Source organism: Mytilus californianus, unplaced genomic scaffold (assembly GCF_021869535.1).
Source record: "Mytilus californianus isolate M0D057914Y unplaced genomic scaffold, xbMytCali1.0.p SCAF_4, whole genome shotgun sequence".
In the NCBI taxonomy this organism is placed as follows: domain Eukaryota; kingdom Metazoa; phylum Mollusca; class Bivalvia; order Mytilida; family Mytilidae; genus Mytilus; species Mytilus californianus.
The window spans coordinates 43,625,775-43,638,301 of NW_026262690.1; the positions used below are offsets into that span (position 1 = coordinate 43,625,775).

At 31.5% G+C, this 12,527-nt stretch overlaps 2 protein-coding genes across 4 annotated transcripts in view; one reads left to right on the forward strand and one right to left on the reverse strand.

Annotated features, from left to right (window-relative positions):
• LOC127698360 (maleylacetoacetate isomerase-like) overlaps positions 1–10,304 on the forward strand; it is a 50,125-nt gene extending 39,821 nt beyond the window's left edge. Inside the window, exon 9 of the mRNA XM_052201778.1 lies at positions 10,226–10,304. The gene's annotated coding sequence lies outside the window, so the exon portion shown is untranslated. The remainder of the gene's footprint in view (positions 1–10,225) is intronic.
• Positions 1–12,527, reverse strand: part of LOC127698342 (uncharacterized) — a 49,379-nt gene that overhangs the window by 6,993 nt on the left and 29,859 nt on the right. For all 3 annotated transcript variants that reach the window (XM_052201751.1, XM_052201753.1, XM_052201752.1), the window contains 5 exons: positions 10,232–10,373; positions 9,441–9,596; positions 7,383–7,573; positions 5,726–5,796; positions 3,694–3,762 (listed from right to left, as the gene is read on the reverse strand). In XM_052201751.1, the coding sequence (XP_052057711.1) occupies positions 3,694–3,762; positions 5,726–5,796; positions 7,383–7,573; positions 9,441–9,596; positions 10,232–10,373 (629 nt within the window). The remainder of the gene's footprint in view (positions 1–3,693; positions 3,763–5,725; positions 5,797–7,382; positions 7,574–9,440; positions 9,597–10,231; positions 10,374–12,527) is intronic.

Here is a 12,527-nt window from a genome sequence, read left to right on the forward strand (position 1 = left end):
TGCTGATACATAAATGTATATGTGTGGAAAAAAGTTTATAAAGATTGATCCAGAGACGGCATACATGAACCCTGCTTTTGGCCTCCCCCTTTTTTTAACTATATATATTGAAAGAGAAACTCATTCATGCACTATTTACTTAAGTAAATATCATGCCTACATTTGTATATAAATGTATACATGTATCTGACTGGTATTACACCTGATGGTGATTGATTGTTTCTTAACGTCCAGTGGCAAATATCAATTGAATACATTATTAGATGTTAAGATTGGTAACAAAATCGTACATATGATGAAATACATGCTACAAATGTACACATGAGACCAAGTAAAAACAAACTATCTGAATAAAGAGCTTAAATTTCAGCAAATTCATCAGGTTCTCTTATTAAGTCTGATCTTAAGTTCACAAGGGCTGAACATACAAGAAGAATGTCATCAAAGTTTTTCAAGGAGGACACTGGAACAGTACTGCTTAGAATTTTGAAAACTTTAAGTCTACGAATCGCACGCTCCACATGAATTCTTACTCTTGCTATACGCCTGGTTGTTGTTAAATCCTCATTACTAAGTTGTGGTTTGCATTTTGTAAAGGCTGGAATATTTAGTTTGACTCTCAGTGGGAAAAGTAAATCATCAATTGTGAAACCCCTGTCTGCCATCACCTCGTCTCCTGGCAAAAGATACTGTAAAAAGCCACTTTTTTCTACTATAAATTTATCACTTGCCCTACCTCCAAAAGCCCGAGAAATAAACATTATATGTCCATGAGGTGCAATGCCTACAAGATATTTTGCAGTATTATGTGACTTGTAGTTACTATAAGTCTCTGACCTACTCTTAAGATTCGTTGGTCTCTGTATAAATGTCTCAGCACAATCAATTATCACAGTTGTACGAGGATAATTTTCCCGAAAAGATTCAGGAATACAAGCTCGAATTGTTTCTCGTGGAAGCCAAACAACCAAGCCCTTAAGTTTTTCAGCAAGAACTGGCATCCAAGAATTAAATAATTTACATGCCAAACTTTTTGAAATGCCAAAGCGACGTCCTAAATCATCAAATATCAAATACAGTTTTAACCTCATCAGTACAAGCAACAGCTGATCTTCAATATCCAGTTGAAAATTGAATTGATTGTCTGCACGAACTAATTCCACTAAAGTAAAAAAAACTTCCTTGGTTACACCAGTATATAATAAAGCGTCACTGTCAGTCACTATGTTCGTATTTGCTGACATGGTCCCCCCTTCTATTTTACTCTGAACACCCTTCTCCTCTGTCAATAAAAGTTTTGTCTGAGTTGATGTTGTCTGCGTGTCTGACCATTTTTCAGCATAGGGATGGTCGTCATGAATAAGAAAGTCCGTCTCATCATACTGGGTAGATTCAGTAACAGTTTCAGGATAAGCTACATTAAAACTACATGTAGCCTCGGGATACGTTTCATTGTCATTATTTACAGAAATGTCTAGAGCTTCAAAACCAGTAGAGTCAGATACATTATCGTCATCAGAATCATTCTCATAATTTAATTTTAGCTTTTTCACAGCCGTTTCACGACGTTCCAACTTGCGTCTGCCGGGTGTAACTTTACTGTCATAACCAAGTTTTAATTTGGGAAACGGATTTCTTTTTGTCGGCGCACCATCAAGAAAATGTTCGGAACATACATAAATACGTTTTGGTAAAGTTTTTCTGTTAATAGCTTTGATCCACTCGAGTTTTGTTAATTCGTCAGAAGGCATCAAATGAAACTTGTATGGGATCAAACAAGGACAGTCATTGTGCAACTCGTTGTGTAATTCACACATTGATTTTTTCCACATCTGAAGTTTTCTACGATTATTTGTACAACTATTAACTACACAAGAATTGCCTCCACCTTTTTTATAACTTTCGGCGCTATCCATAATAAAACAAATAAGAAAATGAAAGAAATACAAATGTAAACAAAAAATCGATAATGTTTTGATCAATGCACGTGCGTTATTTTTCACGGTTGTAATGGCCGATCGGTCACGTGAGAGGTTAATGGATGCGCCCATGTTTTCTAGGTCAGTTGTAGATAAACCCGTCTATAGGCAATTGCAAGTAGTTTTAATTTGAATATGCAGAAACCTATTCAACAACAAATGGAATTTTTTAACGACCTTGACTGGCTTTACAGCCCTTGCACGGTCGGTACCTATTCAAACAAGGGTCATAGTCATTATATAAATTTCAATTTAAGCCTTGAAAGGAAGTATAGAACCCTCAAATAATTTTCAAATTATTATTTTTTTATTTGTCCTAAGACATTTAAAATCATTTAATTACCATCCTTTTATGATTATTTGTTCAATTTATATTTTATTTGTATTCTTTAAAAAATTTTCATTATTTAAAGGAAAGTAACTTAAAACAGGATAAATCAAGGGAAGTAACCCAATAAATACACAAAGTTTTTATTACACAACGGCAGTTACTGAGTTAGCCTGAGGTAAAAATAGTTGATTACCAGTATGTTTGACACCCAAGCTGACAAGTGAAGCCATATAATCATGCATGTTAATTGATTTACAGGTAAAATATAACTTCAGGTAATGTCAGTTACACCAGATGTCTGAGTTGATATGTTGGGCAGAAATTTTTCATTCATGAAAAATTTCATACACGGGATTTTTTTCTCTTCAACGGGAGGTCGGGAGGAGACCCCTGAAAACGGGATTATTGTACTCCCGTCGGGAGGTTCACATGTATGTTTATCTGATGTAAAGATTGTTACGGTTTTTGTTTATTTGACTAAAAACGACTGCGTCCTATGGGTCAAAAACAATGTCTACTACACCTCTTAATTATTCTGAAGTATGATCAGAAAGAATCTTGCAAACTCAATATGTCTGAAGCCCCAAGAGTTTTTCATATTCCATTAATTTTGTAACAGTTTTTGATGCATTGATGTGGAAAGACACTAAAATCTATTTATGATATTTGTTCATACTTTTTTCTGTAAGAGATTCAATGTGTATACAATCAAAATTCAATTTAAAATAAATATAGACTTCCAACTTATTTATTAGAGAAATGGAGTTCAGTTTTAATAATATTACATCTGTAAATTATCATTTTGGAAATAAAACAACAGTTTTAAAAATATAAAAGATAAATACTTTTTAGAGAAGATTAATTAAGATTAATCACTATTAGTAAGTAAATAGAAAAGCTGTACAATTTGATTGATTTACAGAAATATCCAGTTGAATTATCTCCCCTGAATTCTCCCACGACAAAATCGATTCAGATGAAGTGAAAATTATAGACGTTTTTTTTAAATATATGTTTATGAATAAGACAGAATGTGTTAAGCAAGTGTTTTATTGTGAAAACAGAAAATTCTCCGTTTGTTTTTTTAATTTTAAAAACATATGATGCTTCAAACCTCATAACATGCAATAATTGTAAAATGATGACTTGGTTGTTCAGTTGATGAAAACAATGTGTAAAAGTGCATTTGCCTCATAGATATTTAGATAGGTTAAATTATAGGTTTTCAGACACTTTAGATGTGACAGAATGAAGTGGTGTATAAAGGTAAATTCTAACCAATCTACAGTCGACCCTAAAACAAAGTGATCTATATTGTGTAAATCTTATATTTATCTTTATACATACATATCTTATAAAAAAAATACTGGGAATTTGACTTACCTTTTCACCCAATAGTGCCAAATGTTCAAATGACAAATTACCAGCCATTAAACTCTCAACTTGCTTTATCTGAAGTAAATAAAAACATTTTGTTAAAAATAAAAGTGACTGGGACCATTAACCTTGAAATGATAGAATAATTTATATATAACCATAATATTTAGTTTATACCATACAGTTTCAAAGTGATAAAATAATTAGTGTGTCACTGAGCTTTGCTTTTAGCGAAAGATTGTGTATTTTATAAGAATCCTATAGGGAAAAACACAGTTACCTGAGAAAAAAAAATGATGATGAGATATTTTAAAAGAATACTTCAAAAAAATGGGATGAAAATGAGGGTGACCTTTCTGATTTTCTTGCAACATAATAAAAATTTGTAAGGGTTCCACGGAACCCAGTGTCTCGCCTACTTTTGCTGTTAGTCGCAGGCTCAACAAAAATGGGGAAAAAATTATTAAAAATTTTTCCTCTATATACTATCTTTTGATTGTAAGAGGTTCTGTTCAAGTTTGGTAAAAATCCAAGAAGGTTTATGAATCTAATAAATGTTATAAAAACTTTAACTGCAGACTGTACGTAATGTAAACTGGAATAAAACTAAGTCCATCTATAAGTAATATACGGAAAAACAGGAAATAAATTTTTACAAAATTTCCTTCTAGATACTAGCTTTTGATCATAAAGAAGCTTCTGTCCAAGTGTGGTACAAATCCAGGATAGTTTAAGAAAGTTATTAAAATTTTGAAAGCTTTAACCAAAGAGGGAATGTTATGTTAACTGGCAGAAAAATTAAGTCCATTTATGAGTAAAATACGGAAAAACAGGATTTTTTTTTACAAAATTTTCTTCTGGATACCATCTTATGATCATAAACAAGCTTCTGTTCAAGTTTGGTTGAAATGCAGGATAGTTTAAGAAAGTTAACCACAGGGTGAATATTTGTGGATGCCAACAACGACGACGCCGACGGAATGTAGGATCGCTATGTCTCGCTTTTGCGACAAAAGTGGCAGGCTCGACAAAAATAGCAAGGTTTTCAGCACAATCTTTCATTCACTGAAGTTACCTCCCCTTATAAAAGAAAGGTAGAATCTTAAGGTTGTAAAACTGCCCAAAATATTAGGCTTAAGTGTTTTAGCTCATTATCAATGCTATATGCTTATATATCTCAAATTGATAACCTAAACACAATGATATACTTAAACTTCTATTTAGTCCCTTAAATACTGTCTGTATATCAACAAGCCTCGGTAAGTTTTAAGCAATATTAAACAGTCTCATGTATTACTCATATATTTAGGTCGTGCATTGATGAAGTTCAACTTTATTACAATAGCTCTGGTTCTCATGAATTCCATAGAGGCTGTAAAGTGTTGATCACAATGTTAGATAACAATAATTTTTAAAAGACTTGTGCTCTTGGATCATAAACAAGTTCCTTTTCTGTACTTTTGAACCTTGGCAATTTTATTGTATTTTGAATGCTGACAATTTTGTTTTTACTGAATCCTCGAAAAAAAAGAAATTGTTTTTATTGTTCCTTTAAGTTATTCACTTCTCATTGATTATTCTTAATACCATTTAACTCAACAATGTTGACAGAAGTATACAATAAGTATGAAACTTTTCCAAAATAAATGAAGAATGTGACCATTGGACAGATGCCCCTGCTTGTAAATATACGGCAAATTCTGCAATTTTTCAATTTTCAAAGAGACATAACTCATAAACGGCAAAAGTGACACCACCCAAATTCGAACTTGATCTGAATTTGGTGGAAATATGCATTGTGTATAAGTTTCATAACATTTGGTTGAGGCAAACTAAAGTTAGAGAATGGAAACTAATTTTGGGAAGTACGGAAGTACAAAAGGACGTACAGACGGACAAGGGTAAAACTTAATGCCCCCTCTGCCGCGGCAGGGGCATAAAAAGGGGAACTGGAAAGGGGGAAAAAATAAAACATCTATTACTTTTGGTTTGTATTGAGAAAATAGGGAAAAATGGATAATAGCTTTAATTAACTTACTCTGTTTTCAATATTGCTGTATTTTTCTTTCAATGATGATACTTCACCTTGGAGATTCTGTACTGATGAGTCTAAAAAAGGGTGTAATAAATTTTGTATGGAATAGTTTCAGAATTTAAAATCAAACTACATATATTTAGTGCATTGATAAAGTTTCAATCAACCATCTCTTAATACTAGTAAACTTGCTATGATTTTTAAATTTTAATCATGCAAGAATTATAAATAGTAAAAAGGCAAAAATTTGCACTTTCAAACTAACATACAATTTGAAGGTGAATCAACACCCTTAAAAGTAGAAATAAAACTAAAATTCACCAAAAATTTCATCCTTACTCAAACAATTATAGAATTTTACAATGTACTTTAAAAAAATCTGTCTTCTCCATGCTTTTGTTTATCAAAGTGTTTTGTGGGACATAAAAATAATAATAAACAAATGCAATTGTGAGAGCTATAATTTCAATTTAATTTAATATCATTCTTCTAGACTTTTTTCACACAAATCACACCCATTAGTTTAGTTTAAACAGTATTTTATTCAAATAAATTGAATGGGATTGGGCAACAGGCAAAGCCTATGTGAGCCCTCTCCACATCCATTAGAATTATCAATTGTGATATGATGTATTTGTTGCTGAATTCATTATAAAATACTAGGGATAGTAAAAACTATGTATATTTACTCCAAATGAACTGGTTGTACACAGATTTCATGCTTTAATATCTATTGGACAACAACCTTTGAAAATATCTACAATTGGTTGTCATTGAAGAAAAATTGTCAATAACTCATCAATAACAAGCAGAAGTAAACATGTTTACCACAAAAAGTTCATCTTTGATCACACAGAAATCTATAACCATGTAAAGTGTCTGCAATGCAAGTATTTCCAAATGAAAAGGCAAAAAGTCAAAGAATTGATTATGGAGGAGCTTTTCGGGACAGGAGATATCCATTAATTTACACTCCATTTCATTAATTTCTGGTATTAATGAAATTGATTTGCCATTTTAATGATCAATAATATTACATAACATTAAACAAGAAAATGTTCTTGCTTGGGACAAGGTAAAGGACACTTACATGTCAAACAACAGACAGTCAAATCAATATCAGAGTTAACTGTTGCGATTAAAATTCTATAAAATGAATGCCTACATAAAATGTTGACATGGAGATATTTCTATCTGACCTATTCACAATCTTTTTAAAATTGTTGATACCGCCTATACTTAAGCCTCACTGCCCATACCTAAGTCTTGCGTCCACTACTTTGTAGAGGTCAAATAATAAATAAGGAAGAATATTTAATTCACTTACCCCGACATGATAGCCAATAGTATTATAAATATATAATTTTCCACAAGTTTAGCCACAAAAGACTTTAGTTAAGTTTTACTTGTTCATCTTTGATTTTTTTTTATCAAAATGTTAACTGGTAACCATTTGGCTAGAAAAATCAAATGAAAGCGGAAAAATATAAAAACAAAGAAAAACTTCAGTATTTCAATCAGATTATTGAGTAGATGTAAAGTATAAAAATATATGTGGTAATCATCAAGAGGACAGCAACACAACAACACAGTATAATAAATAGGAGTTTTATCCTTATAATTATCAAATGAACTTTATATTTGTTAAAAATTTCAATACCTGATGAGTTTGAGATGATGAGGTATAAACTAATAGAGAGTGAAATACAGGAGATGAAGATCAAAATAACTACAACCAATCTAAGGAGTTTGATCTGGGTCTGTAACATGCTTTCTCTAGTGACTCTGACTTTGTTGTATATACTGGGTGTTGCATTGATCATGGTATCATACAGTGGATTGTATCTTTTCCTGAAATGTACAGAAATAAATGAGCAAAATATAAAAATATCCTTGTTTGTTACAAAGGTAATAACCTGTTTGTAAGTGGCTTTTTAAATATTTCCCCCTTCTATATATTTTATGCCAGGATGCACCAATCACTGTTCTCACATTCACATGCCTCTCAAAACCTACTATGTGTATTGTTCTACCTTGAGTTTTAATAAAGTTGATGGAGAAAGCTATGTAATTTTGTTTGTTTGTTAATGCTGAAGTGAATTACATTACCTGATGTTCAGTGGTTGTTGTTTGTTAATGTGGTTCATAAGTGTTTCTCGTTTCTCGTTTTTTATATAGATTAGACCATTGGTTTTCCTGTTTGAATGGTTTTACACTAGTCATTTTTGGGGCCCTTTATAGCTTGCTGTTCAGAGAGCCAAGGCTCCGTGTTGAAGGCCGTTCTTTGACCTATAATGGTTTACTTTTACAAATTGTGACTTGGATGGAGAGTTGTCTCATTGGCACTCATACCACATCTTCTTATATCTATATACATTGTGTTCTAGTAACTTTTACTTTTACTTAATATTTAATAAAAGTAAATTTAATAAGAAACATGAACAAAAGATGTCTGTTTATATCAAGTACCCATGATATGTTCATGATAGCTACCCATTAGGTAACCCCTTAAAATCTGTATTTCATGCCAAATGACCTTTCTGTTGACAACTAAATGGCAAAAGTTGAAGTTGAAGCCAGCATAATATCAAAAAGTATTTAATACTGGCCAGTGCCTTTTATTCTAAATTCAAAAAAATCTACTGGAGTGTAACAAAATGAACCTACTCAGAACTGTTGTTGCATTATGGGGACATCACTAATATAAATGTTCAGATTGGTCTTCATATTCACCTTAGGTCACTCAGACTTTGCAACATAATGAATAACTACAGTAGTGGAATTTCTCAATTGTTCTGATTCAGTGGAAATCTTTAAAAGTAGGGGATATATATGTTGGATGTACTGTTAAATTTCAATTAAAATAAAAGAGCAGCATTCAAATGTTCCCCGCTGATGAATATATTTTATCTGTCCAAGGGCAATAACTCAAAAACATTTTGTTTTTGTTTTTTAAACTTTATCCTGATAATATATGTATCCTGCACAAAATGTAGGCATGAGATAACTAACAGCATTATTTCTGTATTATTTATATTTCCAAGGGGATTTATTTCTTTAAGGATGTTCGCTACTCTGTTTTAAAATAACAAGTTTTTTTTTTACATCCATTTTCGCTGAACTAGTATACATTTTTGTTTAGGGGCCAGTTGAAGAATGCCTCTGGGTGCGGGATTTTCTCGCTGTGTTGAAGACCCATTGGTGGCCTTGGGATGTTTTCAGCTCTTTGGTCGGGTTGTTATCTCTGACACATTCTCCGTTTCCATTCTCAATTTTATGTTATAAATTGATAGTATATAAAAAACGGAAATAAAAAACCAGAAAAAAATTAAGGGTCCGTGTCCTTCTTTTTGAGATATGAGCCATTGGAAATTCGGAGGGAAATGATTCTCTCCAGATTTTTTAAACGTTAAACATTGGCACCGTTTTTTCTTTCAAAAACTATGAAAAAATAACATGGATTTTATAAGATTTTCAAATATGACTTTTTAAACTATATGTAATAAAGTTATGACAAGAAAAGTAGGGGTTAGACGGCAAATTTTTAATGGCACTACATGGATAAAACCAGAGGATTCTGAATATCTGACAATAAGAATTGTACACATGAGAGAGCTTCAAAGACAGGACGGACAGATGAATGAACTGAGACCAAATTTCTGCTACAAAACAACTTATGACACAACTGCTACCTAGCACCATACAATATGACCCTTACCTTTGCTCCTCATCTTTCTGACTCTGACTTTTAATAATATTTGCTGTGTCTCCAGCATCTGATGGGACATCAGAAATCGTCACAGTGGTGCCAGTAGACGACTGATTATCAGATGATGAAGAACATGGTGACATTTGTGGACCATTAGGTTGTAATCTGGAAAATAAAAAAAAAGTTTATCAATACATGTATACAGTAAATCATTTGTTTGAGCTATACCTGAGATGATGATATTTTACCTTTGTCAACAAATAAAAGGCATAACGATTAACTGAGGATTACCACTCAAATTCAGTTTTCTACAATTCTATTGTTACAGTCCCTGTGACACATTTAGAAACTGTTCATCTGCCAACTCAGGAACAATTTGTGACAACCTGTCATAACACATATCATTTTGTCAATCAGCAACAGCTGTGATGGTGACAATGTTTCTGCAGTACAAAGCTCTTTCCAAAAGGCCAAAATAAAATTGCATGTTGCTCTGGTTGTATATGGTCAGACTTTATGGGCTGGAAGGTTAGAACTTTTCATTTTCATTTTGTTTCCCCAAGTATTATTATGTCTTTCTCATAAATTCCAGCAAGATGTATTAACTAGAGATTCAATTTTTATAATATTGACTTAATCTATGCACAATATTATAAAACTATGCAACTAGACATCCTCAGGATGGCATAAACCTACACTGAAATTTAAGGCAAAGTAAGCTAAAGTGATCTAATTTTGACATGAAAAATTAGATTTAGCAAGTAACCGTGAAACATTATTTTATCCATTTTCAGCAATACCTGGAATGTGGCAGTTCCTCATATTGATGTGATCCATACTCAGCATAGTCATAGGTTTTATTTGTACTAATAGGACGAAATGTTGAGCTTGGTGATGGGGTACCAGTCACTGGAGAAATGGACTGGTCAAGGTCAGCCACACCTGAAAAAATTAGGACAAATATAATATCAAAAGTCATGATTTTATCAAAAATAAAATGACATTAAAATTATGTAAAGACCACCATCATGTAGAGATTGAAGAATTCAATAAAGTTTTGGTTTACAATGTAAGCAAACATCAATTAATAGAACTTCAATGACTGGCTTTTAAATATATAAAAAGATTCTTATATTAGTGGAGAAGGACAATATGAAGGACTGCTGGAGTCAAGAAACCTGACATTTAAATCTATTTCTGTGGTTTCAGTTATTGTGTAGGCCTAATCCCCACTGGATAATGGTCAAATTACTATTTTACTTGGCTATTTTACACGGGAGTTCAAACTGTACAGGTGTTTCTAATACTGGAAGGATGGTTTTAACACCCACTTGCATATTACAGTAGCAGATAATAATTGATGGTATTACAAGTTATTTAGCTGTCAGACATGCAACCTATGACATTACTGTTGTTACTATTGTTAAACATGAACCTTCACTTATGTTACTATTTCCCACTGAAGTCAGCTATTCAATTAAATATGACAAGACAAAAGTATGGGGGTAATAATAAAGTTATATCTACTAAAGTATGGGGGTAATAATAAAGTTATATCTTTATATCATAAAAGTTGTATTTGATTTCATATGAAAGTATATAGAAAATGCATAGTAAGAGAGAGAAAAAAGAAATATGTGTGTTCTTATATTAAATGGGCTTCATAAAAGATATCATGGATGATTTCATAAACTATAAACAATTATCTGACCTAAATTACATCATAATAATCTAGTAACATGCTACATGATTCATGTTTTATCATATACAATTTTTTTAATGAAATATGATGATATAATTCATAGTCTTTAATTTTACATGTTTGAAAAAATAAATGATTAGCATTAAGTATGTTGACTATTAATAAAGTAGGTCAAATATGAGTTGCCATTAGCTTATCAATTGACCAAAATTTTTATTGAGGTTAACCTTAGTCACCACCAATAACAGTATAGTAGTAATTAACAAGAATCAATACGTCATGAAAAAGTTGCAGAATGATAAGGCTAACAAGTTGGTAGGTATATTGGAAATACGCATTGGTCAGTCTCTGCTAAATACTTCTTTTCAACCATTATCCATAATAACATATGAACATTCAATATTTTATTTTCATAGTTTCTTGAGAACTGACAGCATAGTAGAAAACATCTGTGAGCCTTGAAATATGAAAGAAAACAAATATACATCTTTCACCAGGCAAACCCCAAGACCCTTTATCAGTATACCATAAATCCCCTCCCCAAAAATATAGATCTCCATCTAAATTTTGATAATCAGACTTTATAATATCAACTGTGTAATAAGAATTTGGATTTGAAAAAAAAAAAAAAACATCAAAAAATGGAAACCCTATCCAAAAGATGACATAGTAATGACCACGATGACAGATGAATGGACAGGTCAGAAACATTATATCTTCCAATGAGTGCAATATCTAAACTGTCAAAATGTACTATATATGAAATATTATTTGAAAAGTTCATATATGACATGCATGTATGACTATTAGTTGCTTCATTTTTAAATATAAAACTAAAATAATACCTTTTTTAAAACTTTTCAGCACACAACAACACTTTCTCCAAAAACCAAATGATTGATAACCATTCAGATTTAAAAAAAAAAGTTCTCAAATGTAAATGATTTTTTTCAATATTTTGAGAATTCCGTGTTGGTGGCAGATATTTGATAATATTATTAATTCGTATTTTTTAACTAATTTGATTTGTTCAGAGATAGTTACATGTTAAACTATATTTTCGAAGGTTACGAGAAAAAACAGTGGATAGCAAAAAGCATATTGCACGGTTATTTGTATAATATTATTAATTCGTATATTTTAACTACTTTGATTTGTTCAGGGATAGTCACATGTTAAACTATATTTTTGAAGGTAGATAGAAAACGGCGGATAGCAAAAAGCATATTGCACGGTTATTTTTAGAATATCTATAAACCGATATACTTTGTGACGTCATGTAATGAATTTCATGATATTGTTAAAAGTTTAAACAAAAATTATATTTATAATCGATTATTTGAAGAAAAAAATCTTCAAATTCAAAAGATGTACAAAAAAAACCCATAAAAAAT